The sequence below is a fragment of the Silene latifolia genome, chromosome Y, assembly GCF_048544455.1.
Source record: "Silene latifolia isolate original U9 population chromosome Y, ASM4854445v1, whole genome shotgun sequence".
NCBI classification, from domain to species: Eukaryota; Viridiplantae; Streptophyta; class Magnoliopsida; order Caryophyllales; family Caryophyllaceae; genus Silene; species Silene latifolia.
The window spans coordinates 304,140,226-304,165,445 of record NC_133538.1 but is presented as its reverse complement, the minus strand read 5'-3'; the positions used below and the strand labels follow the sequence as shown (position 1 = coordinate 304,165,445).

The 25,220-nt window shown below is 35.4% G+C and overlaps 1 protein-coding gene across 2 annotated transcripts; it reads left to right on the top strand.

Moving 5' to 3' along the window:
• The first annotated feature begins 1,583 nt into the window (after nucleotides 1-1,583).
• Nucleotides 1,584-24,049, top strand: LOC141626307 (uncharacterized). 2 transcript variants are annotated; one of them, XR_012535909.1, is made up of 8 exons: nucleotides 1,584-1,744; nucleotides 3,131-3,213; nucleotides 19,677-19,794; nucleotides 21,828-21,951; nucleotides 22,216-22,380; nucleotides 22,458-22,566; nucleotides 23,253-23,360; nucleotides 23,458-24,049. XR_012535909.1 is itself a non-coding variant. In XM_074440195.1 (6 exons), exons 1-5 carry the CDS (start codon nucleotides 19,670-19,672, stop codon nucleotides 23,255-23,257), a joined length of 528 nt encoding a protein of 175 aa, XP_074296296.1. In that variant the 5' UTR covers nucleotides 19,664-19,669; the 3' UTR covers nucleotides 23,258-23,360; nucleotides 23,458-24,049. The 2 variants fall into 2 exon arrangements, 1 of the variants encoding a protein (XP_074296296.1); XM_074440195.1 differs by lacking the exons at nucleotides 1,584-1,744; nucleotides 3,131-3,213 and having other exon boundaries at nucleotides 19,664-19,794.
• The last annotated feature ends 1,171 nt before the right edge of the window (nucleotides 24,050-25,220 follow it).

The following is a 25,220-nucleotide window of genomic DNA, read 5'->3' as shown; positions in this document are numbered from 1 at the left end:
CTCATATTTGCGCACATTAGTCTCCTAACTAGCCTCGTTTCCATGCTTTCTAGTACTTATTAGGGTCACTTCTATCTTATGTTCCCTATTTTGCACATTTTATGAGGTTTTAGTGCCCTTTGTAGAGGAGGATACTAAGCCTTATGTATACGGAAGCAAAAGCGGAGCTCAATTGATCGCACCTAACGACCAAGCAACAAAGAGGATGCTAATACTAAAGGCCTAATTTAACAAACCCAATAAAATGGGCAATGATGAAGACCCCCACGGCTCCTCAATGATCCCCACGGATCTTGGGGCAGTCAATAAGAAGAGAAGCCAAGCTGTGCAACAATCCGGGTGTCCCGACCTCAAGTCGGGCGACTCAAGGCTAAATCTGGTCATCCCGAGCCTGGGACGGACGAATCCTCAAGCAGCACGAGCGTCCAATATAGGCAGGTCGTGGGACTCCTCATGGGACTTGCAAGGCGTTATTTTCTTCTTAGGGACTTAATCGTCATTTAAACCCTTAGTTACCCTAACACTTGTACTTAGTATAAATACTCCACTGTATTAGGAAATGAGAGAAGGTCATTAGATTAGATTAGAAATCAATTATCTTAATTATATCTTAATCCTTTCCTAATTATTGTTCAAGAACATTAGATCTAGTTGGGTAATTTGAAGATTATATTGGGAATTATTGATGAATTGACAACTCTTCATCATCAATCAAGTTTTCTTCTATTATCCTTTGCATTGTGTTTTGATCATCCAAAGTTGGTATCATTTATTTACTCTTTGTTTAATCTTTGTTTGACATCATTATTAGCATGCTTTCTATGATCATGAGTGAGTAGTACCTTAGCTAGGGTTAATGGGGGATTAGGGGAACTAAAACATGGGGGTAGATCCTTACTTAATCTAATATGTTTTCATAAAGAATGCTTGATTTTTGTATTTCAACTTATGCACATGTTATGCTTGATGAATTAGACCATGCACATAGTTGAATAGGAAGAAACTAAGTTGACTTATAGGTGTTGTACAGTCTTGACCGACTCAGCTCCGTGACCCAAATCTCCCTAGGAATTGTAAGATATAAACCAACTCGATTCCACTACAACAATAACTTTCTTGCATCTATGTATACATGCTTGTATGATCACTGCCATGAATCACCTATGAACCATGACACCCTAGTGCCTTTCATCAATTGTTTAAATTCCTTTTCACTTTAAACTACAAAAAGAATTGGCCTTAGCTACAGAACTTTGTGACAGAATCATAATCCATCGGTAAATATGGGTTTGCGACGGATTTTGCGATGGACATGTTGACTTGCGATGGAATTTGCTACGTCCACTAGTTGGCGGGTGAAAATTCCAATGGCGCCTAATTGTTGCAACGGAATTTGCGATGGCTTACTTTAATTTGCGATGGAAACTGCGATGGAAGATTCTAATAAAATTTCCTCCTAATATAAAACGCGATTAGTAATACTCTTGGAATAAAAAAACGCGATTAGTAATTAAATTCTGTCGCAACATTACCCAAACCCTCGCAAGGAAAAACAAAACCCAATCTCCCTACCCTAACTCGACATAACACAGTCACAAACCCCAAATCAAAAGAAACCCCCATTCTCCTCCATCATCTCCATCATCGTCATCACTGCAGTGTCCTCCATAATTGTCTGTCGTCGTCTTCAGCCGGGTCCTCCACCATCCTTGTCGATCCGTCATTGCTCTCAATCCGTCGCAAGGTTATTTTCCTCTTTTTGTTTGATTCATTTTCTAGGTTTTTAATATAAAGCTTTAATGAAACAATCTAAAGTAATTGTTACGATTTTTTTCTGGGTATAGTTTTCTGGATATTTCCATTATTATAGCTTCATATTCTTGAAATCAGTAAACCCTAATTTTGAAACAACCCATTACATCCCCTTCTAATTTCTCAGTCCCATGATTACAATTTGTTTGTTTTTCATATCAATTGTAAGTTCTTCATGCCATCCCCTTTGATTTCCTTAATTCTGCTGCTATACATATGTTCAATTATGTGTTTTTCTGCGTTTAATTTTTAGTTTCTTGTACCTAGAAAAGTAGATTCATTGAAATTTATGTTGGATTTTTCTAGATTATTCTTTGAGTACCCAATTAGGTTTGCTTCATGATTTTCCTTTTCAATTAATTTTGTTTTACTGTTGCTGCAATGTATTGTAAATTATATGGTAAATTGGTAATTTCTGCAATGTTTTTGGGCTGCTTTTAGTTTTAATGAGGAACTTGACGGCGTTAGACTAGGAGTGCCTTAACCGTAAAATTTTGAAGTATAATCCCTTACCTGTAAAAAATAGCAAGGTTTGGTTAAGGGTAAGATAAGGACCCGAACTATCCATCGTTATTACTCTTTCTCATGGATGTTCCCTTGTGCATTAGATTATTCATCCCGTGTTTCATTTCTCATTTGCATATCTGCGTCCAAACTTGATTCTCTTGCGCGTACTGGACTATAATATGAAAAATATTAGAGTCAACACTTTCTGAGCTAACTTTTTATTTTTTATTTTTTATTTAACAGCGGTTGTCATGTTGGGGAGTTATAGGCATCATCTTACAATTGTGTCACACATGGGACAAGTCTCAGAAGCTTGTCAAATATCAATAATAATCAATCAAAATAATATTTGAAAAACCAGTACAGAATATTGCAAAGTTATATTAAAACCAAACAAGGACTTGAATTACATAAACTTTCTGTGTGGTATGAATTACCGGCTAAGTTTTTGTTAATTTAAGACGGACGGTATCCAGTCTTAACCTTAAGATGGGTGGATGTTATCCGTCTTAACATCAAGACGGCACTACCCATCTTAACCTTAAGACGGGTCAGATGGTATCCGTCTCAACCTTAAGGGAGATTTATTGTTATCTAATGAATTACACAAACTTGAAATGATCATTTTATGTCATATGAATTTCAGTTGTCCAAATTTCTGTTTGTAGTTCGTTATTGAAGTATTTGCTAACGTGCCATCCGCAAATCGCTCACAAGAGTCGTCTTCTGTTATTTCTCCCCTAACTTAAGATCATTGTTGGAAATCAGTTTGGTTGATTTACTGATTTGGTTGATTTTTATTGATGAGCAGGTTTGGGTTTTTCCTGGTACGTAGAGGCTCACAGCTTGGACGCTTGGTATATTTCAGCTAATTACGTAATATATCTTATGCAGGTAAGCTTGATTCTCCTTTTGTTCTTTTTTGACAGGCCAGTTGCATATTGGCAGGTAATTTTGTTTTAAATTGATCATATGAGTGATGTGATATGTTCCCATTTTTTTGTAAACTTGTTAGAATTTTGAACTTAGTACCGTTCAAGAATTACTCATTAGGAGTTATCCTTATACACTTAGTTTTAAACTTGCTGTGATATCTTTCCTCTCATTCACTTAGTTTTTCAATTTCATTTCTCTTATGTTATCCTTATACATATTCTTGTTCATCTTCATTTTCGATTTTTCTAGTTGATTTTACTCATCAAATTTCTTGTTGATTTTGTGCTCGATGTTACTCGTTGAAGTTCTTGTGCATTTTTCAATTTTTCCGCATGATTTTACTCATTAAATTCTAACTATAGATAGCTAGATAATAGATAGCTAGATAAGTGCATAATATGCTCCTGATAGTCGTAAGCAAAAAGGCTGTTAATTCCCAAAGTTAGAAGTTAATAATAATTAGTGTAAATTGATAATCAGTACCAATATAATCACCATTTTTCATAATCAGTACCAACATAAAATTTAATTGGTAAACAGTACCAACTTAATTACTCCGATCAACAAGTAGTACCAAGTGGCCGGAAAGTGCCACTTATTCACTTAGACTCCCCTAAAATGACGAAAGTACCTTTATTTTAACCTTTAACCCGTTATCTTCCTCTTATTTCATTTCGTTCAAGCCAAACTTACACAATACATAATTCATTCACTTCATCCTCTCATCACCATTACTCAGTGCCATCATTCCTCATACGCACATCGTCTTCAACATTCAACCTCTAAAGACCCCACCCATGACTAGAGCCCGATATTCAGTGGGGTCGTCATGGAGATCCCCATCACGAAGAGTGAGCTTGACGGCGGAGTCCATGGGGGTAATAGCACATCGTGAAGAGCATTGGACTTCAATTCGAACCGTGGTGGTTCATGGCATCTGGGTTTCGAGTTTCGCCATTACAATATGATGGAGCAGTAAGGAGAGACATCGAGGTTGAAATTGAATCTCGTTTCTGGGCTCGATTGGATGTCGGATTGGGGGCATTAGGTGGGGCTCGTTTCTGGGTTGCTCGTTTCTGGGTTGCTTTAATGCTTTCAATTGCTGGCTGAAATAGTGTTTGTTGTCGATGTCGGCGCACGTGATGGTGGTATATGGCAATGTTGGTGCCGCTGCTGCTGGTGGTGGATGCATTAAAGGCGAGGCAGAAGACGGAGTGGGAGGAGGAGCGTGGTGGACTGGTTTCACACTCGATTCGGTTCTGAGTTTGAATTGTTGTGGTGAAGCGAGGTGGTCATCCATTGTTGGCGATGAAGATGCGAAAAGTTAATGAATCAATGTTGATGACCGTACTGTTGGTGGCTGCTAATGTAGTCGGTTTTGTGCGGGGATGTTAAAATTATAATAAAATTAATAATTAGTAAATAATTAGTAAAAAGGAGTTATTTATCGATTAAAGTACACAAAATCGAGTCAAATAAATATCAATAATTGTGTAAAGAGTGGAGGAAGTAGCAGAGAAGAAAGCAAGAAAATGAAAAACGCAACAATGGAGAGGGAGGTGATGTTCTACCATAACATAAATGGAAGGGTAGAATGGGAATATAATAAAAAAATTGACGGAAAATTTCAAATTTTAAAATTAAGTGGCACTTTCCGGCCACTTGGTACTACTTGTTGATCGGAGTAATTAAGTTGGTACTGTTTACCAATTAAATTTTATGTTGGTACTGATTATGAAAAATGGTGATTATATTGGTACTGATTATCAATTTACACTAATAATTATAACATGATTTACTTAATGAATGTGTGATCTTAACAATAATATAAACGATAATCACTGTTAACATCCTAAAGCTACATGAATACTTATGTGCACTTACATCCTATTCTTGGGATGTTGGTGGCTGTTGTTGTGACTCGGTTGCTAGTTGTAATTATACGCAGTTATGATCGTCAAAACCAGCAGTAGGAGCTAATTTATCTCGTTCTAGACTAATCAATTTTACTTCTGATAATCTCTCGCCTCTCGGTTGATCTTCTATCTATAATAACCTCCATTGTGGGTATTGGACTATTGGGTACTATATGGGCCTTTCTCTGTAATCCAAAACAAGTTAATGAAGAGATGTTGAAAATGAAGTTTCAAAAACCTCGTGTACCATATTTTCCTGGCTTCTTATGGTGAGTGCATAATATTCTCAAAGTTATTGACCATAGTATATACACACTAATGTTTGAGCAACCAATTTAGGCAGTTTAACCAATTTCAAGGTATACTGAATTTGGGGGGTCCCGTACCTACTAGATTAGCCGAAGACTTGGCATTTGCTGTTGCTAGAATACAAAAATAGGGATCTTTCGTCAATTACTAAATGGTCAGCAGAACTTAAATCACCAATATTAAAAATATTAGTGTGTCTCATGATTGATAATATAATTCATTGAAAATCAATGCAAATATTAAATTGAATTACAAACATCAAACAATTCATCACATATTAAAAATAAAACATATGTACATAAGTTCTCGTAATCAATTCATCTTAATCGAGTAGAAAAAATAATGGTGTTCTATTAGAAAATGAAGGTTGTAATCGCAATTCTATTATACTAATTATTTATTAAAGTATCTTATTTATTTGTTGCTTTGACATTTGTTGATTATATTATTGCTTAGATTTGTAATGAAGAGGCAAGGGCGAGAATGGATGTATGAGAGGCTCGATGTTAATAAAAGACTTAGAATTGAGTATGCTAATGGTGTTAGAGAATTTATTAGTCATGCTAAAGAACAAGATTCTTTTCAAAGGAATAACGGGAAAATGAGGTGTCCATGCGCCATGTGCAACAACACAAAGTTCTTAAATGAGGCTCAAGTTAAATCACACTTGCTTAAGAAAGGGTTCTGTGTTAACTATTATAATTGGGTGTGTCACGGGGAGGATTTTCCAATTGATGAACCCGATATACCTACGAACCCTTATCAAGATATGGTAAATGATGCATTATGTGATAGAGTGGACACTATAAGGGAGGAGGCCCTTAATGCTGTAGAAGTAGACGAGACTCCAAATCCTGAAGTACAAGCTTTCTTTGAAATGTTAAAGAAAGCAGAAGAGCGTGTGTGTGAGGGGAGCGATGTGTCTGTATTACAAGCTGCTTCTAGATTGTTATGTTTGAAATGTGAATTCAACTTGCCTCATAAATGTGTTGATGGTTTCATTAGTTTCGTCAGTGATATCCTTCCAAAGAATAATGCTATGGCCACAAACTTCTATGAAACCAAAAAGTTGCTAAAAGCCCTTGAGCTTCCCCATGAGAAAATTGATGTTTGTTCTTATGGGTGTATGCTTTTTTGGGAGGAAGACAAGCATCTTGTTAAATGTAAAAAATGTGGGCAAGATAGATACAAACCCATGACAAATTCAAAGGGTAAACAAGTTGCTCATAAAGTTTTAACTTATTTCCCAATCACACATAGACTACAAAGGATTTATGCGACAAAGCATATAGCCGAGGAAATGAGTTGCCACGCAGAGAATCCCCCTGCAAGCGGTACACTGGCTCACCCCAGTGACGCCGAGTCTTGGAAGCATTTTGATGCACTACACCCGGATTTTGCAAGCGAACCTAGAAATGTACGACTAGGGCTATGCACAGATGGATTTGCACCCTTTGGCCAATTTGGCAAGGCGTACTCTTGTTGGCCAGTCATGCTTACCCCATATAACCTACCCCCTTGGTTGTGTATGAAAAAACAGTTTATATTTCTGTCTTTGATTGTTTCCCTGACCAAAAATCCTAAGAAAAATTTAGATGTATTTTTGCAACCACTCATTCGTGAGTTGAAAGAATTATGGGAAGTAGGGGTATTCACTTATGATGTATCTAAGAAAGAGAACTTTCAACTCAGAGATGCACTTATGTGGACGATTAATGACTTTCCAGCCTACGGCATGTTATCCGGATGGGGAACAGCGGGTGAAAAAGCATGTCCTTATTGTGGGAATGGAAATAAGTCTTTCTGGCTTAAGAATGGAAGAAAGTGGTGTTGGTTTGATTGCCATCGTCAGTTCTTGTCACCTGACCACTCGTTTAGGAATGACAACAAACATTTTTCAAAGAATACAGAAATTGATGGGACGGATTCTGAGTTTAAAATGTTAAAGAGTAGAAGGGAAGGATGGTGGAAAAGAAGCATATTCTGGGAGCTTCCATATTGGAAAACTTTACTAATTCGACATAACTTGGATGTAATGCACATTGAGAAGAGTTTTTTTGAGCAATTGATTCACACAGTGATGGATAACAAAACCAAAACGGCTTACAATGAATCATCAAAAGCTGACCTGAAAATATATTGTAAAAGACGAAGTGAGCCTAAGTTCATTCTGGACAAGCCAAAAAGGAAGGTTTTGTCCGAATGGATTTCTAAGTTGAAGTTTCCAGATGGTTATGCTTCTGATTTAAGGAGATGTGTAAATGAGAGTGATTTTACACTACACGGTTTGAAAAGTCATGACTGTCATGTGTTCATGGAACGTTTACTACCGGTTGCTCTAAAGAACTTACTCCCGAAAAATGAGTGGAATGCAATTACTGAAATTAGTCAATTCTTTAGAGATCTTTGCGTCTCAACCATTAAAGTTGACGATGTAATTCGTCTGGAGAAAAACATTCCAGAGATTCTTTGCAAACTGGAGATGATATTTCCGCCTTCATTTTTTAACTCAATGGAGCATCTACCTGTTCACTTACCATATGAAGTGAAAGTGGGAGGCCCTGTTCAGTATAGGTGGATGTATCCGTTTGAGAGGTAATTGCTTTTAACTCATTTTCTTAAGGCTTTTAATTTTATGTTTAGTATAAAATAATAACTAGAGTGCACGTATGGTCGTCTATGAATAGGTTCTTAAATCACTTGAAACGGAAAATTGGGAACAAAGCATACGTTGAAGGTTCATCTGCAACGCTTACTTGTTAGAAGAGATATCAAATTTTTGTTCTTTTACTTTGAAGACCACATAGATACAAAAGCAAAAAATCTTGATATTGAAGGGTAATATCCGTATAAAACCCATAATTTGAAGGATTATAACGCAAATTTAATACGTGATTTATAGTCATAAACGAAAACAACAATGAAACGATAAAGATAAGAATTAACGTTCGGTCCTAGTGCAAATTGGCAATGAGAGATCAAAGTAGATCTCCTCCTAAATGATGCACCCAAGATTGTCCGAGAAATGCCCTTGTGCTAGAAAGAATCCTCTAATTGCCTTGCAATATTGAGAGGATTGTTTTTGTGAGTTTTCGTTGGATGAGAGATCCGAATTTTGAGAGGCAATTTTCTCAAAACCCTAAAATTTTGTGTAAAATGAATTAGGTTACAAAAGAGAGGAGAACCTCTCTTTTGTTCTCTCTCAACCGGCCGGCCATGGGCTCTCTTGGGAAGTGGGCTTCCACTTCCTTTTAGTTTTAGCTCATGGTCTGGTTCGCAAATCGCTAAAATGTATATGACGCGGTTTTGTTATAAATCGTCATCGGTTATCGGTTATTAAAGCATCAACTAATAATACGGATTAGTTGAAACATTAATACATGTCCGACAAAGACGATATTGTATAATTATATTCAATATACATTTAATTAAATATAAAATGCTTATATTCAATTTACGAATTAACTGCTTAATTCGCTTTAGCCATTATTATTTAATCCGTATTAAATAAAATATCTCAACATCACATTTTGACTAATTATTAGTCAAATAACTCAGACTAACTGGTTAGTCAAATTTGGCATCTACATGACTGTATTTTCATACCGTCACATCTCTCAAACGTATCCTATAGGTGTGACTTTTAGGGACCAGTTGATCACCGCCATCTGTATGACAATAACGTCAAACTTATCTAGCAAGCCAACCGTTATTGATAAACGTGGACCAACTGATTATGATACAAAAGTATACCCTTTGATCCTTTTAGAGATTTATAAGTCCTTGCACTAACTGTAAAGGACACCAGCCCCAACAGATATTGGCAACAAAACGCATTTGGTTGTCTCAACTTTGCCAGAACTTTTCCAAGATCACATGGGAAGAACAACAGGAAAATGTAGAGTGAGATCATTGGAGGACAAAGAATATGATTCTGCACATAAGTATGTCTTGTCTAATTGTGAGGTTCTTCAGGATTGCGTCCGAAATTTTATCCGTACAGAAAATCTTCAAATATCTGTTGTCGATGTTTGGAATAAATATGACAAAGAGTTTTCAAGGTGGTTCAGACAACAAGTAAGTGTATTGGATGATGATTTACTAAGAGCTTTAGCGATGGGACCGTCTAGGCAAGTGAGAACTTGGAATCGTTACTCCATTAATGGGTATAATTTTCGCACATTCAACCACAAAACTGATGTAGAAAAATCTACCATTAACAATGGAGTGTGTGTTAGTTCAATAGAAGGCGCAGATTATTATGGTATTTTGGATGAAGTAATAGAGTTGTCTTATGCTGGAGCTAATGGTTTGTACAAGACAATCTTATTTAAATGCGATTGGATGGATAATTCTTGCCGTGGTATGAACGTACACAAGGATTATAAACTGGTGGAAGTTCATCGTAATAGGAAATATCCAGTATATGATCCTTTTGTGTTGGCATATCAAGTCGAACAAGTTTACTATGCCTCATACCCAAACACAAAAAAATATAGAGATCAATGGTCTGTTGTGTTCAAAACTAAAGCTAGATCAAAAATTGAAGCTCCCGTTGATGAAGTTGTTTTCTTAGAAGAAATAATCAATCATGTTTCAGAATTGTCATCATTAATCTTCGAAGAAGATGAAACTGACTATGAGGATTACTCGGATGTTGGGAAGATTTCAATAATGAATGAAGTAGTTGAGGGTAATCTTGATGTTGAAGAAGGTGAATATAGTGATGACCATGAGGTTTTGGAACAACAAATAGATGATGGTGCTTCTGAAGAGGATGAAGAACTATTTCTAGAATATGATAATAATGATTTAGAGCATAATGATGAGGAAGAAGATGATCTCTAGCTTAGCGAAGATAATGATATGTGTTGCTTGGATGTGTTTGTGTGATTTGATCTAGTATTTTGAATTTCGGCCCTTTGTTGCAAAATGTAGACATTTGAAGTGAATATTGCATATTTTCTTGGTTCTGTTAAATCTTGTTGGAATATGTGTCCTCCGACAATAATGTGATCACAACTGTTGATCATGATGATCACATGGTTAAGTCTCATTTTAAAGAATACAAATTGGGAAGTATTTTTACTGTCAACTGGTCCACACATATCGGTAATGATTGGCTGACTAGAGTTTGACATTACTGTCGTGCGACGGTGGTGATCAGTTGATCCCCTAGGTCATACCTAAAGGATAATACTCTTAATTGATCATTTAATTAATCGTATAACATTACGAGTTAATTAAATTACTTGAAAATTGACGGGCGATTTTGGAAGTAAAATTTACGTATCTCATTATAATCTGATTAAATAAGATACGGTCTAAGTGATCGAATTGTTTTATTACTTGGATGAAATTATTGTTTAAGGAAACAATTGAAATTGAATGAATAAATTATTATAAATAAAAGATGTTGTGATTTATAATTGGTAAATTATTTTGGTACAAGTAATTGTGAATTACTAAGTCAATTTTGTATATGACGTATTTTTATTAATGCGTTGATTTTTAATATGTTAGAAAAATACATAACAATTTTACATGACATGTAACATGTGACAAATTCACAAATTGACAAAGATAAAATGGAGTCCATTTTATCTCTATTTGGACCGAAATATTGGGTGGTATTAACATATATATTATGTTGATTGAGTTAGTGGTAAGCATAATGATGTTAGCCTAATACTAGTCATGCATACCTACACAATCTTGTGAAGACCACATTGTGCATGCATTGGCCACTCTCTCCCTCCCATACCCGGTTTTTCCACCCTCCATGCAAAGAGTTTTTGTCTTATTTTTGCATATAGACTACTCTTGGAAAATGATTATTCATTCACTCATTTTTGCATCTAAAAACAAGAGTTTTAGAAAAATAAATTTTTCCTCTATTCTTCCTCCTCTTAACCGAAATAAGAGAACATAAATAGAGATTTTTGGGTCAATTTTATTTAAAGATTAATGTTATTCTAGTATTAATAATATTAATTTTATTAAGAGTATATGTTGGGTATTATTCCTTGGGAGGGATACTATACTTGTATCCTTTGTTCATCCATTTAAGGAGAGCTCAAGAACAAGAGAGTAGGAGAACTCTCTTGTGCCCTTGATCCGAAAAACAATGTAAGAATAAAGATTTCTTCCTTATTTTACATATAGTTTGCATGCATAAGATCACTTTTAATTTTATGACTAAATTAAAAGCATAGCATATATCAATATGTTGAGTAATAGAGATCTAGATTTCTAACAAGCGGTATCAAGAGCCTTGGTTGTTTGCATGCAAATCGGTTATAGTTTTTTCGAGTTATACGAATAATGTATAAAACTTGTAAATTTGTGTTATTATGATATATCAGGAAAATAATTTATGCATGTTAAAGTTTCTGGTCCTAAAATGTTTTTAGGATATTTTGGTTATTTTATGGATTTTTATTGTTCATAATATACAATAATGACATTAAAATGTGATTTTATGATTAAAATGTCATTTTCGGACTAAAATTAGCTAAATTTTGAATTTTCCAGTGATCTTTGGATATGTTAACAAATGTATTATTTTGAGATGACTTGTAAATTTTCATAATTTTTGGAGTTCTTATGCTCAAAAAATGGATTTTTCATGTTTAAAATCGGATTTAGATGAAAAATAGGTTAATATGAGATAAATTTCGAATCTGGTCATAGAAATTTAGTATGTTGTCACATGCAATTTTACAAGATGTGTGTAAAATAATGGGCTATATTGAAGTCTTTATGCATGATTTATGGATTTTTGATGAAAAATAGCATAAATAGTGACTTAATTAGTGAATAATTCCTAAAACATACTTAATGACTAAGGAAAAACGTCAGATGTTGAATTTTATTATCTTTTTCATATCTAAAATTGAAAAATTGATGAATATAATTTTTCTCATGTTTTTATGATTTTTATTGATAAATCCGTTAAACCGCAACATAGTTTTTCCGATAATTTTACGAACTTTTAACCTAATTTTTTTAACATTATGAGTGTCATGGTATTTTTCCAGAATGTTCAAAAGTTTTAAATTTCAAATTTTGAATTTATTTGGAATTTTTGTGATTTATTTGAAGATTATAGCTTATTATTGTAATTTTAGGTCCATTAATGAACAATTTTAGAAATATGAGTTAATTATGGTCAAATAGTTAGTGGAGACTAATTTTGATTCCTAAGAAGTTAGGGTAATTAACTTATGCATAAATATGAATTTATGTATTTTATTGTGATTTTAAAATGTTGAATCACGCAAATCCGTAAAAACCGTGTAATATACGATATTGGCTACTTAAAGGCGATTTAGCATAAAATTGGGCATGTTCATACATATTATAATGCTGCATTTTCTTTATGATTGTCATAATTTTATTTTATGTAATTTTTAAATTATGTAATTTTACTTAGTATGGCCTTAGTTTTTAATTGATATTACCCGAAATGTATGGGAATATCGATTTGGTTGTAATTTATTGTGATCTCATATCACCGTTTTCTAATTTAATAGATTTATTTTATTTTAATTACAAATGTATAATAGGAAATTATGTAATTTGTTATGTAATTTATTTATTCCGGAGTTCCTTGAAGACGGTGTCATTCAAGAAGGCGATACATAAAGACGGTGTTACCTCGAAATGCGTGCCTCAACCGAAGTTCAAGGGACTAATGGAGTTGGTTTCTGAATATATAATAGTTAAATAGTTTTTCTATTTTAGGAAGGCCATACTAGGATTTATTTTATGTTTTGCATTTTATTATATGTCGCATGCATCGCTAAATCGCCATAACTAAAACATGCATCATCTTTTATCGAGTTTATCGACCGTGTCAATTACAATTATCGTAGTTCACCGCTTTATTTCACTTAAAACGTGATAGATAATAAATTGACATGACCTCTCGTTAAAATAAACAATTGAGACATAGCCTTACCAAAAAGTAGAAACCATGAAAACCTATTTCGCGAGGGAGTGCACTCGGCCATCCCGGGGTACAAACCTTGTTACGTACGGGAAGTGGGTGATGAATGTCTATCCACCGAATTCGTGTTGATGAGGGTTTCATCGGCCATCCCGTGCCCAAGTTAATGTGAATTTGGATCATGGACACATTTATTCGAAATTTGGATTGACCTCAACGGAAGTATTCGTTACTGTAGTCGCATGTGTTCCGGGCTATAGATAAACATTAGAGTAATTTTATCGATCAAGAGTTCTAAAAGTAGAATCGATTAAACGTTAATCCACCGAGTTATATTAATAAGGGTTTCATCGGCTATTCCGTGCCTAAGTTGATATGAATTTGGGTCTTGGAATCATTTATAATAGTTGGGTAGCGGTCACTATATAAATGCTCATATCTTGTAAATCCTTTTACAAGTATGATTCAATAGACAAATGTTAATATTTCCTTTCCTCCATATTTGTAGTTCATTACAATGAATCCATCAAACGCTACCGCACCGATAACTATTGAGTCTTACCATAATGTTTTTGACGACGTTTGCTCCAACAATGATTTCGACACCACTAGAGAATTTCATTTTGGGATAGGTTCGGATGGAAACCTTAACTTCGTCACTTCTACTAGACCACCTACTACTACTAGATCTCGTGTGAGCCCGTCTCAGGAAGACTACCTCATACAATCTATAGGGTCTTTGTCTCTGGAAGATAAAGATGCCAAAACTAGCGGGAGCTCAAGCAATCAAGTTCTTGCTTCAAAGGGCAAAAAGTTCAAGAAGAAGGAAAAGAAAGTCAAAAATTTCAAGCAAGTTAATGATGAGTGCCATTATTGCTATGGCATGGGTCATTGGCTTAGGAATTGTCCCGTACATTTGCGAAATATAAGGGAAGGAATCATCGTTCCAAAAGGTAAAATTCCTAAAGAAATTTATGTTATTCATATAAATTATACTTCCACTACGACATGGGTACTAGATACCGGTTGTGGTTCTCACCTTTGTAATCATTTACAGGGTTTAAGAGACGTGAAGAGGCTTAGCAAGGGAGATGTGGATCTACGCCTTGGAAATGGAGCTCGAGTAGCGGCCGAATCCAAAGGAACTTATGTTTTAGCTTTGCCTAACGGATTTGAGTTGTATTTACATAATTGTTTTTATGTGCCTACACTCTCTAAAAACATTATTTCAATCGCCATGCTAGACATGGACGGTTTTTGTTTTGTCATTAAGAACAATCGTTGTACTATTTCAAGGAATGATTTGGTTATAGGCCAAGCTTCTTCCATCAATGGCATTTACATTTTAGAGACCTTATATACGACTAATGATATCTATCACATTCAATCAAAGAAACTCAAATCAAGTGACCCAAGTGAAGCGTTCATTTGTCATTGTCGATTAGGTCACATAAACGAGAATCGCATCAAAAAATTAATTTCGACTAATGTGATTACACCATTTGATTTTCAATCATATGGAACATGCGAATATTGCCTTCTTGGCAAAATGACTAGTAATCCTTTTAGTGTTAAAGGGACACGAGCTAGTGAACTATTGGGACTCATACATGCCGATGTATGTGGACCAATGAGTATCACCGCTCGTGGAAATTATGACTACTTCATAACCTTCACCGACGACTTGAGTAGACATGGGTATGTCTATTTAATGAAACATAAGAGTGAAGCGTTTGAGAAATTCAAGGAATTTCAAAACAAAGTAGAGAACCAATTGGACAAAAAGATAAAAGCACTACGTTCCGATCGTGGTGGAGAATATCTTAGGCTTGAATTCGATTCACACTTGAAAGGTTGTGGTATAATATCACAACTTTCTCCACCTGGAACACCACAACTCAATGGTGTTGCCGAAAGGAGAAATCGAACCCTACTTGATATGGTTCGATCCATGATGAGTCAAACCGAGTTACCAAACTCGCTTTGGGGATTTGCAATCCAAACTGCAATTATATCTTTGAATAATAGTCCCACTAAAGCCACCGGAAAGACTCCATTTGAGATGTGGAGAGGACGAGTTCCTAATCTATCCTACATGAAAATTTGGGGATGTGATGCTTACGTCAAGACAAAGAATGACAACAAGCTTGCCCCAAGATCCGAAAAATGCATCTTTGTAGGTTACCCCTCTAATTCTCGAGGATACTACTTCTACAAACCTCAAGATAACAAAGTGTTTGTGTCTTGCGAGGCTGTCTTCTTAGAAAGAGACTTTATTTATAAGAGACAGAGTGGGAGAAATTTTGAACTTGATGAAGTTCAAGAGCCACAAACCGAGAAAGAGACGCAAGAAGATGTTCCTTCATCGTCTAACGCGGTTGACCCTCCCCCACTAAGAAGAACGAGTCGAGTTATTCGCCATCCTGATCGATATGTGGGACTTATCGAAGAAGATGGAACACTCAAAGTGTTGCTTATATAAAGTGACGAACCCGCCACCTACAAGGCCGCAATCTCTAGTCCAAATTCTTTTTTATGGCTTGAAGCCATGAAGTCCGAAATGGATTCTATGCATGAAAACCAAGTTTGGGACTTGGTAGATTTGCCTAAAGGGGCAAGAACTCTTCAATGCAAATGGATATTCAAAGTCAAAAATGGCATAGAAGGACATGATGATGTCTACAAAGCTAGGCTAGTGGCAAAAGGATTTACCCAAGTCAAAGATCTCCATTATGATGAGACCTTCGCGCCCGTAGCCATGCTAAGACCCATACGGATTTTGTTAGCGATCGCCGCATTTCATGATTATGAAATATGGCAAATGGATGTCAAAACCGCTTTTCTAAATGGGCATTTAGAAGAGGAGGTGTACATGATACAACCCGAAGGTTTTGTTGATTCTAAAAATCCTAACAAAGTGTGCAAGCTTAAGAGATCCATTTATGGTATTAAGCAAGCATCTAGAAGTTGGAATCATCGATTCAATCATGTTATAAAGGAAAATGGTTTCACTCGAAGTGTTGAGGAACCATGTTTATACATGAAATTTAGTGGGAGCAATGTTGTGTTCCTAATCTTGTATGTCGATGACATACTACTCATTGGAAATGATATTCCAATATTGTCTTCTATTAAGAAGTGGTTAGGTAACCACTTCCAAATGAAGGATTTAGGAGAAGCACAACGCATATTAGGTATCCGGATCCATAGAGATAGATCCAAGAGGATATTGGCACTAAGTAAAGAGTCTTATGTTGATAAGATTCTTCGACGGTTCAACATGGACAAATCTAAAAGGGGATTGGTACCTATGGTAACTGGGACTATATTGAGCAAGACTCAATCTCCCTCCGAACCCCATGATGTTGAACACATGAAGATGATCCCTTATGCTTCCGCTGTTGGATCAATCATGTAAGCCATGATATGCACACGTACTGATGTCTCGTATGCTTTGAGCATGACGAGTAGATATCAAGGAAATCCAGGTGAGTCACTGGATTGCCGTCAAGAACATCCTTAAGTACTTGAGAAGGACTAAGGATTCTATCTTAGTGTTTGGAGGAGACACCGAACTCCATGTTAATGGATACACGGACTCAAGTTTTCAAACAGATAGAGATGACATGAAATCACAAGCTGGTTTTGTTTTCATGCTCAATGGTGGTGCCATTAGCTGGAGAAGATTCAAGGAAGCTGTGACCGCGGATTCAACAACGGAGGCTGAGTACATTGCAGCATCGATCGGGTCGCCAAGGAAGTTGTGTAGATCAGGCAATTCACGGAAGGTTTAAGAGTAGTACCTACCGCTAATGATCCCATCACTCTCTATTGTGATAATAGTGGGACGATCTTCCAAGCTAAGGAGCCAAAGTCTAGTAATAGATCTAGACATGTACTTAAAAAATATCATGTAATTAGAGATTTCATTGAAAGAAAGGAAATTGCGATTTGTAAGGTTGGGACGGATGACAACATAGCCGATCCGCTCACCAAGCCTTTATCGCAAGCCAAGCATGATGGACATGTTGCATCCATGGGACTTAAACATGTACCAAGTTTTTGTTAGATTTTGAAATGAAATAAAAGTGTTGTTTTTGTTCATGTTCACAATCACATTTGTCTTTTATCTTTAATTTATACATTGTTACATCCAAACGGGTTGTGGTGACAATTGAACCCCGTTAAAGTGAACACGGATTAACATAGTATTTGCCCATAGTCACTTGTATGAGGTGACGTCTCGAAGTGACTAGAGTGTGATGCTATTGATGGCAAGTTCAAGTGCCATAGAGTCATGTGACATGACTAGTCGATCATATTGGCAGACTGTTAGAAACATTTTGACGGGCCTTATGACCGCTTATAGAGTTCTGGCAAATTTATATAGTCTGGTCGTGGCGAGAGCTACTATAGTATTCTAATGAGTCGATTCTTTTGACTAAAGACTATTCGCCTAAGATGGCACAGTTTCAGATTAACTTTGATTTGTGTTACTACGACCTTCGTAAATGGGGTCAAATGGGCATATTTTGGGTTATGATGGTTGTGGCTAGTCGAAGGAATGAGTGCGATAGGAATTGTCCACCCATAGTCGTGGTTATAACAATATCTCAGGGCCACTCGAGGGGTAATGAACTCGAAATGCGTGGCCACGCTCGGAATGAATCCATGGTGGATAAATCCGGTCAATCGATTATTCTCCGGATCGAGGAAACCACTCTCAATATGATCACTTGCAAGTACGACCTGAAAGACACCTTGCATTGAGTGGGAGATAGTAATAGGACAAGAGAATTGGTGACGCACACTTGTCGAGGACAAGTGGGAGATTGTTGGAATATGTGTCCTCCGACAATAATGCGATCACAACTGTTGATCATGATGATCACATGTTTAAGTCTCATTTTAAAGAATACAAATTGGGAAGTATTTTTAATGTCAACTGTTCCACACATATCGGTAATGATTGGCTGACTAGAGTTTGACATTACTGTCGTGCGACGGTGGTGATCAGTTGATCCCCTAGGTCATACCTAAAGAATAATACTCTTAATTGATCATTTAATTAATCGTATAACGTTAAGAGTTAATTAAATTACTTGAAAATTGACGGACGATTTTGGAAGTAAAATTTATGTATCTCATTATAATCTGATTAAATATGATACGGTCTAAGTGATCGAATTGTTTTATTACTTGGATGAAATTATTGTTTAAGGAAACAATTGAAATTGAATGAATAAATTATTATAAATACAAGATGTTGTGATTTATAATTGGTAAATTATTTTGGTACAAGTAATTGTGAATTACTAAGTCAATTTTGTATATTACGTATTTTTATTAATGCGTTGATTTTTAATATATTAAAAAATACATAACAATTTTACATGACATGTAACATGTGACAAATTGACAAATTGACAAAGATAAAATGGAATCCATTTTATCTCTATTTGGACCGAAATATTGGGTGGTATTAACATATATATTATGTTGATTGAGTTAGTGGTAAGCATAATGATGTTAGCCTAATACTAGCCATGCATACCTACACAATCTTGTGAAGACCACATTGTGCATGCATTGACCACTCTCTCCCTCCCATACCCGGTTTTTCCACCCTCCATGCAAAGAGTTTTTGTCTTATTTTTGCATATAGACTACTCTTGGAAAATGATTATTCATTCACTCATTTTTGCATCTAAAAACAAGAGTTTTAGAAAGATAAAATCTTCCTCTATTCTTCCTCCTCTTAACCGAAATAAGAGAACATAAATAGAGATTTTTGGGTCAATTTTATTTAAAGATTAATGTTATTCTAGTATTAATAATATTAATTTTATTAAGAGTATATCTTGGGTATTATTCCTTGGGAGGGATACTATACTTGTATCCTTTGTTCATCCATTTAAGGAGAGCTCAAGAACAAGAGAGTAGGAGAACTCTCTTGTGCCCTTGATCCGAAAAACAATGTAAGAATAAAGATTTCTTCCTTATTTTACATATAGTTTGCATGCATAAGATCGCTTTTAATTTTATGACTAAATTAAAATCATAGCATATATGAATATGTTGAGTAATAGAGATCTAGATTTCTAACAAATCTGAGTGTGATCTTACGCTGTTTGGTGATCAACTTAGATGATTAATAATTGATGTCTATTTATTTACATAATTTTGCCTTATTATGTTGTATTGTATCTAACAATGTTCAAATTTGACGATATTAAAAATGGTAGGTCCAGGTACAAGGTTAATAAATGGCGGGGGCAGCCATCAGATCGCAGAGGAGGAAGAACTTACTCAATGGATAAATGATAGCTTAGATCTACCAGTGTTGGACCCTTTTGGCCTCTGGTGCATCTTTTTATATACTAGTTTTTAACAACTTTGTTTTTTTATTTTGCTAAAATGAGAGAGGTTTATGAACACAACCTCTCCATTTCATCGTTAATTCTTCCTTTATTTGCTTCACAACTCTAGCTGAGGCTCCTAGCCTATCTCCCTGGCACATAATTTACACTACTACAGATACAGGCTATAACAACGGTCAAAAACCGTTGTTATATAAAAAAGCGGACGTTGTTAAAGCGTCCGTTGTAGAAGGTTTTAACAACGGTTGGTTTACTTAAGGAAACCGTTGTTAAAACTATTAACCACGGTTTTATGTATAAAAACCCGTTGTGGAAAGTGTGACTCAATTTTGGGGGGAAAGTTATAACAACGGGTTGTAATATACAAAACCGTTGTTATAACTAAAGACAACGGGTTGTTTTAAAATAACCGTTGTTGTTTGTTCTTAAAAAATAAAAAAAAAAAATTAAATATTACTAGATGCATGCATAATTACGGCTGTTAGAATTCCAATGCATGCATTATTACCGACATTCACCGTGTACATATGAACGGATAATATGGAATGAGAAGGGTTAGTAATAGGATTTGAAGCAGCATTATTGAGAGAGATGATGATGATTATGGCACAACTTCCTAACATATATATTAATTAAAAAGCAATTAACTCAACCCACACATTGCTTAGTATAAATACATTGCATAACTCAACTAACATTTCCATTATCTCATATATTCATCTCCAAACTCTAATCATAAAAACAAACTCTACTTAATCTTTCAAATCAAACTCAAAAACTCTAAGAAAATGAATGATTTCATCCTAAAGACTCTTACCATGATCGAGAACAACAACAACTTCATCCGCCTGGTTCCTCCATATTGAGGAAAGTTTCAGAGCTACCTTGCATGGAAGCTCGATCCGCATCAAGCACGCCAAAGAAGATGGCTTGATCGGAGCAAAGAGAGCGATTGCAGCTATATGACGATATAGCAACTGCTGAACGGAACCTCCAAATAGCCAAGGAGGAGAGGATGGATACGATAGAGCACAATAAGATCCTCCATGAAAATATAAGAATTGCATTTTTACATATGTAATTTTTTTTTTTAATTTATGTATTTATAAATATATATATATATATATTAATTATGTTTATCTTACTTCTTCATCTTGCTTCTTCATTGTTTTAGTAACTAATTATGCGAACAATACTTAAACAAATAACATAATGGTCGATAAAAACACATATATGCAAAAGAAATAAATAGAAAAAGAAAATAATGACGATGACAAAGGATTTAGAGATTTACCTGATAAATACAGAACGTAATAGACGATGAAATCACAATGACGGCGAGAAGATAAAGCGACGATGAGAAAGAGAGAAATAGAGAAAGAGAGAAAGAGAGTGTGTATGTGTTTTGTGTTTGTTTGTCTCATTTGTGTTTGTGTTTGTGTATTAAGGGTTGTGTTTTGTGGTCAGCAGCAGACTTACTTTGTGTGGTTTATAGTATGGAAGGTATTGACAACGGTTATTAAACAACAACCGTTGTGAAATAAGTTTTAACAACGGTTGTAAAAAACACCCGTTGTTAAATATGTTTTAACAACGGGTTTCAAAAGTAACCGTTGTGATTACTTTTCACTAACTTTGCGCCAATTTTGCGCCAAATTATTAACAACGGTTCCGCATGTGTGACCCGTTGTTAAAAATAATAACAACGGTTTTTATAACTATACCCGTTGTAATTGATTTTAGTAAAATTCGCGCCATACATTCTACAACGTCTATTGTGATTTTCGTGAATAATCGTTGTTAAAGGGGCGTTGTAGTTGCCTAAATTTGTAGTAGTGTTAGCATTGTTTCTAGCTTGGAATCTAGTTAAAATATGCCACCAGTCCACCCTCGTATATTTATTTCCTAACCATTCATATCCCTGGGCAGCTGGGCAGCAAAGTATTCTCTTTTGCTATTTAGCCATTTATAACTCTATTATGTTTCTTATTTCTTAATTCATTAACTTTATTATAGGTTTCATGCCGATAAAGTGAAGAAAGCCGCAAGAGAGGCAGTTGTGGGCAAGTTTGATGAATTTACCCCTTCTTATTATGCAGCAACACCCGAGCAGAAAGAAGCTTGGTGGAATAGATTCAAGGTCGTATTTTATTTTCTAGCTTTTAAATTTTTACTAACGTTGTACTTTATTTTACGCAGGAGTAAGGCCCCTCCCTATACTAGCCCACATAATTCCAAGCACGAATAAACCGAATAATAATGCATTCTAATATGTAGCATTTTGGCATAAGTAGCGGTTGGAGTTGTCTCGTACACCAATGATTTTCAGCTTCATTCTTGTATTTAATGCTGACTCATACTTTCAATTTATTATTACAACTAATGTCACTTAATGTTCTTGTAGACTCAATTCAAGTATCAAAAGTTTCGCGAACCTGACGTTAAGGCTGGATTTGCAGATTATTGTAACGAGAGGGTAAGGGATTTAGTCAGCCCAGCAGGGACAACTAAAAATACTTGGATGGAAGCTTCAGTAAAGGCAGAGATGATGGCTTATAGAGCCACAGAGGTATATGTAGTATATATAGAATACATTTATATTTTAATTAACTTAAAATATATAGGTAACGGCATAATAAAATGCAGCCATTTAAGATCCGGTCAGATAAATCGCGCATCAAAAGGCAAGAATGGAAAAGCCCCAGGTACTCATACTATGGGAAGGTTAAACTCTATCCAGTATATGGACAAACTGGTTTGTATATAACTTAATTGCGTGTACCTTTCTTTCAGCAACGCTCTATAGCAACCCTCTATTGTATTGAAAAATATAGAAAAGGAACACATATCCTGCTAAGAGCTTCTATTAATACCCTTGTAATTCCCACTTCCCATATGTGCAAATTTCTTACTGGGATGAACGTTAATTTCATGAACTACTACCCTTCACGGTCATGGCGTGGTCATGTAAAAACAGCTAATATAGGGGTAACGGTGTAAGGCTTCCTAAAACTGATCTCTCCTTATCCCGATCTTGAGGGATTGGCGTAATGTTGCTATAAAATCAGATCCATTAGTGATCATATTTTGAGAATCAAAATTTTGGTAAATGTATACATCATTTGTTGATTTTATATAATTTTACACACTTGTACTCTATATAATTACACTAGCAGTTAGCTGTATTTCTGAAAGCATACATCGCACTTCCCATATCATCTTTTTCTTAACGTTTTAGAACTAAATGCTTCTGCTTCATGCTGCATCTTGAACTGAACTCCTCCTGCCCTGCTGCATCTTTAAAGTAGACGTTGAAGGATTATCCGTTGTCATTGTATTCTTTTAATATTTTAAAATGTGTATTTGCTTCTGTATAAAAGAAATTTATTTACTCTATTTTATAAATGTTGATAACATATGGTCTATTTATTTGTTTTGAAGTGTAATGAAAATGGAGGCCTTTTACTACCACGTCCTGAAGAGCTTATGAAGAAGTCTAAAACAAAAAGAGCAGGGGGTTACGTGTGTGACAAAGTATCCGAACTCCTTGTAGGTTTATTGAACTTTACATTATCACACTTACTTACTGTAAAAGACAGCTTTTGTGTTCCGTAAGTTTTTGTTAATTGTGTAAAACTTCTTCCAGGACACAATCAAGAAAAAAAGGATGCCTTGCTAGAGACTTGTACCGAGGAAGAAATTGATGATGATGAAATATATATTGAGTCGGCAAAAGGCTTTAACAAAAAGGGACAAGTTTGGGGCATGGGGAAGGCGACGAGCTGCTACTATAACAAGCCCCTACCTTCATCAGCTCGTAAAAAATCTCGTGCATCATCAACTTCCTACATTCCAGGATTCGTAAGTAAGCTTTCTGCTCAAAATCAAGCTATAACAAAGGAGTTGAATAGCATGAAACAATGGAATTTGCAATTGGAGCAAACTCTAGCTTCGCAAGGTATTCACATAACAACTGAATCATGTAATCCCAACTCCGAACCTCACTCTTTTAGGCGTGATGATGATAATGAGGGTAATGGAGGAAATAGGGGTGACTTTGCAACACAAATATTAGGTTGTTAGTTGCTTGTGTTGTTTTTAGATAATTAGTAGACTTTGAGTATGTATGTATAAGACTTATTTAGTATCTCATAATGTTTGTTGGAATTGTCAAGAAGACTTTTGGTTCGTAAAACAATGTAGGCTGAAGTTTATGTATAAAAAGCCCCTTTTGGTTATGCAAGTCGTTCTGTGTGCTTGGCGAGTTGTAGGAAATTTGGAGCATTGCAAGTTGCTGGACAAAAACTGATACAGGTATAGGTACAGGGTACCATAAACCGAATTTCGGGACTGTAACAATACAGTTTGCGACGGAATAATTAAAGTTTGCAATGGAATGAGTAAACTTTTGCGATGGAATAATTAGGTTTTGCGAGGAAACTAATAAATTTTGCAACGGACTAATTAGGATGTGCGATGGAATTAATAAATTTTGCGATGGAATAATTAGATTTTGCGAGGAAACTAATAAATTTTGCGACGGACTAATTAGGATGTGCGATGGAACTAATAAATTTTGCGATGGAATTTTAAGGATTTATGATGGAATGAATTAAGTTTGCAACGGAATCTTTCAGATTTGCGATAGAATGAATTAAATTTAGCGACGGCATTTTAAGCATTTGCGACAGAATACAAAAGTTAATTGCACACTTAATCAAAATTAATTAAAGCAAAATCCATCGCAAAATCCGTCGCTAATCTCTTTGCTACAAAATTTCCATCGCAAAGCAACAAGATTTGCTACTAAATTGTGCAATGACTTGATTCAGTCGCATTTTCCGTCGCAAACACCCATTTAGCGACGGATTCTATCGACGGAATTCTGTTGTCGCTATGACCGCTTCTTTTTGTTGTGTTAGCTTGCTTGCTTGTTTCCTTTCATTTTCGTAGTTTTGATAACCATCTCAACCCAAACTAAATTGTGACACCCCAAGACTTAGCTACTTGCAAAGCGGTAACTTAACTCAATACCCATCCTTTGGGATCCGACCTTTACTTGCCACTCTACTTACAGTAGTTAGCTGAGTTTATAAATATTGTTTTGATCGGTTAGCTTAGACGACAAAGTTTAAAACCGCATCAGTGAGTCTCCAAATTAATATTTTTATCCACTACAAACTCAAACTATTAGCAAGTGTAAGTAGGGGTCGATCCCACGAGGAAGGTCTATGTTTAGCGTGTGTTTATGTAAATAATTCTAATGTAACTAATTGGGGGCGTTTGGGGGTTTTGAGTCTAAATCTGGAAAAGTAAAATAATAAAAGAATAGAGTACATCAAATAATAAAAAGGTCTCGGGGCTTACAATTTCCACAAATGATAATATATTTTTGATCAATAATTCTTT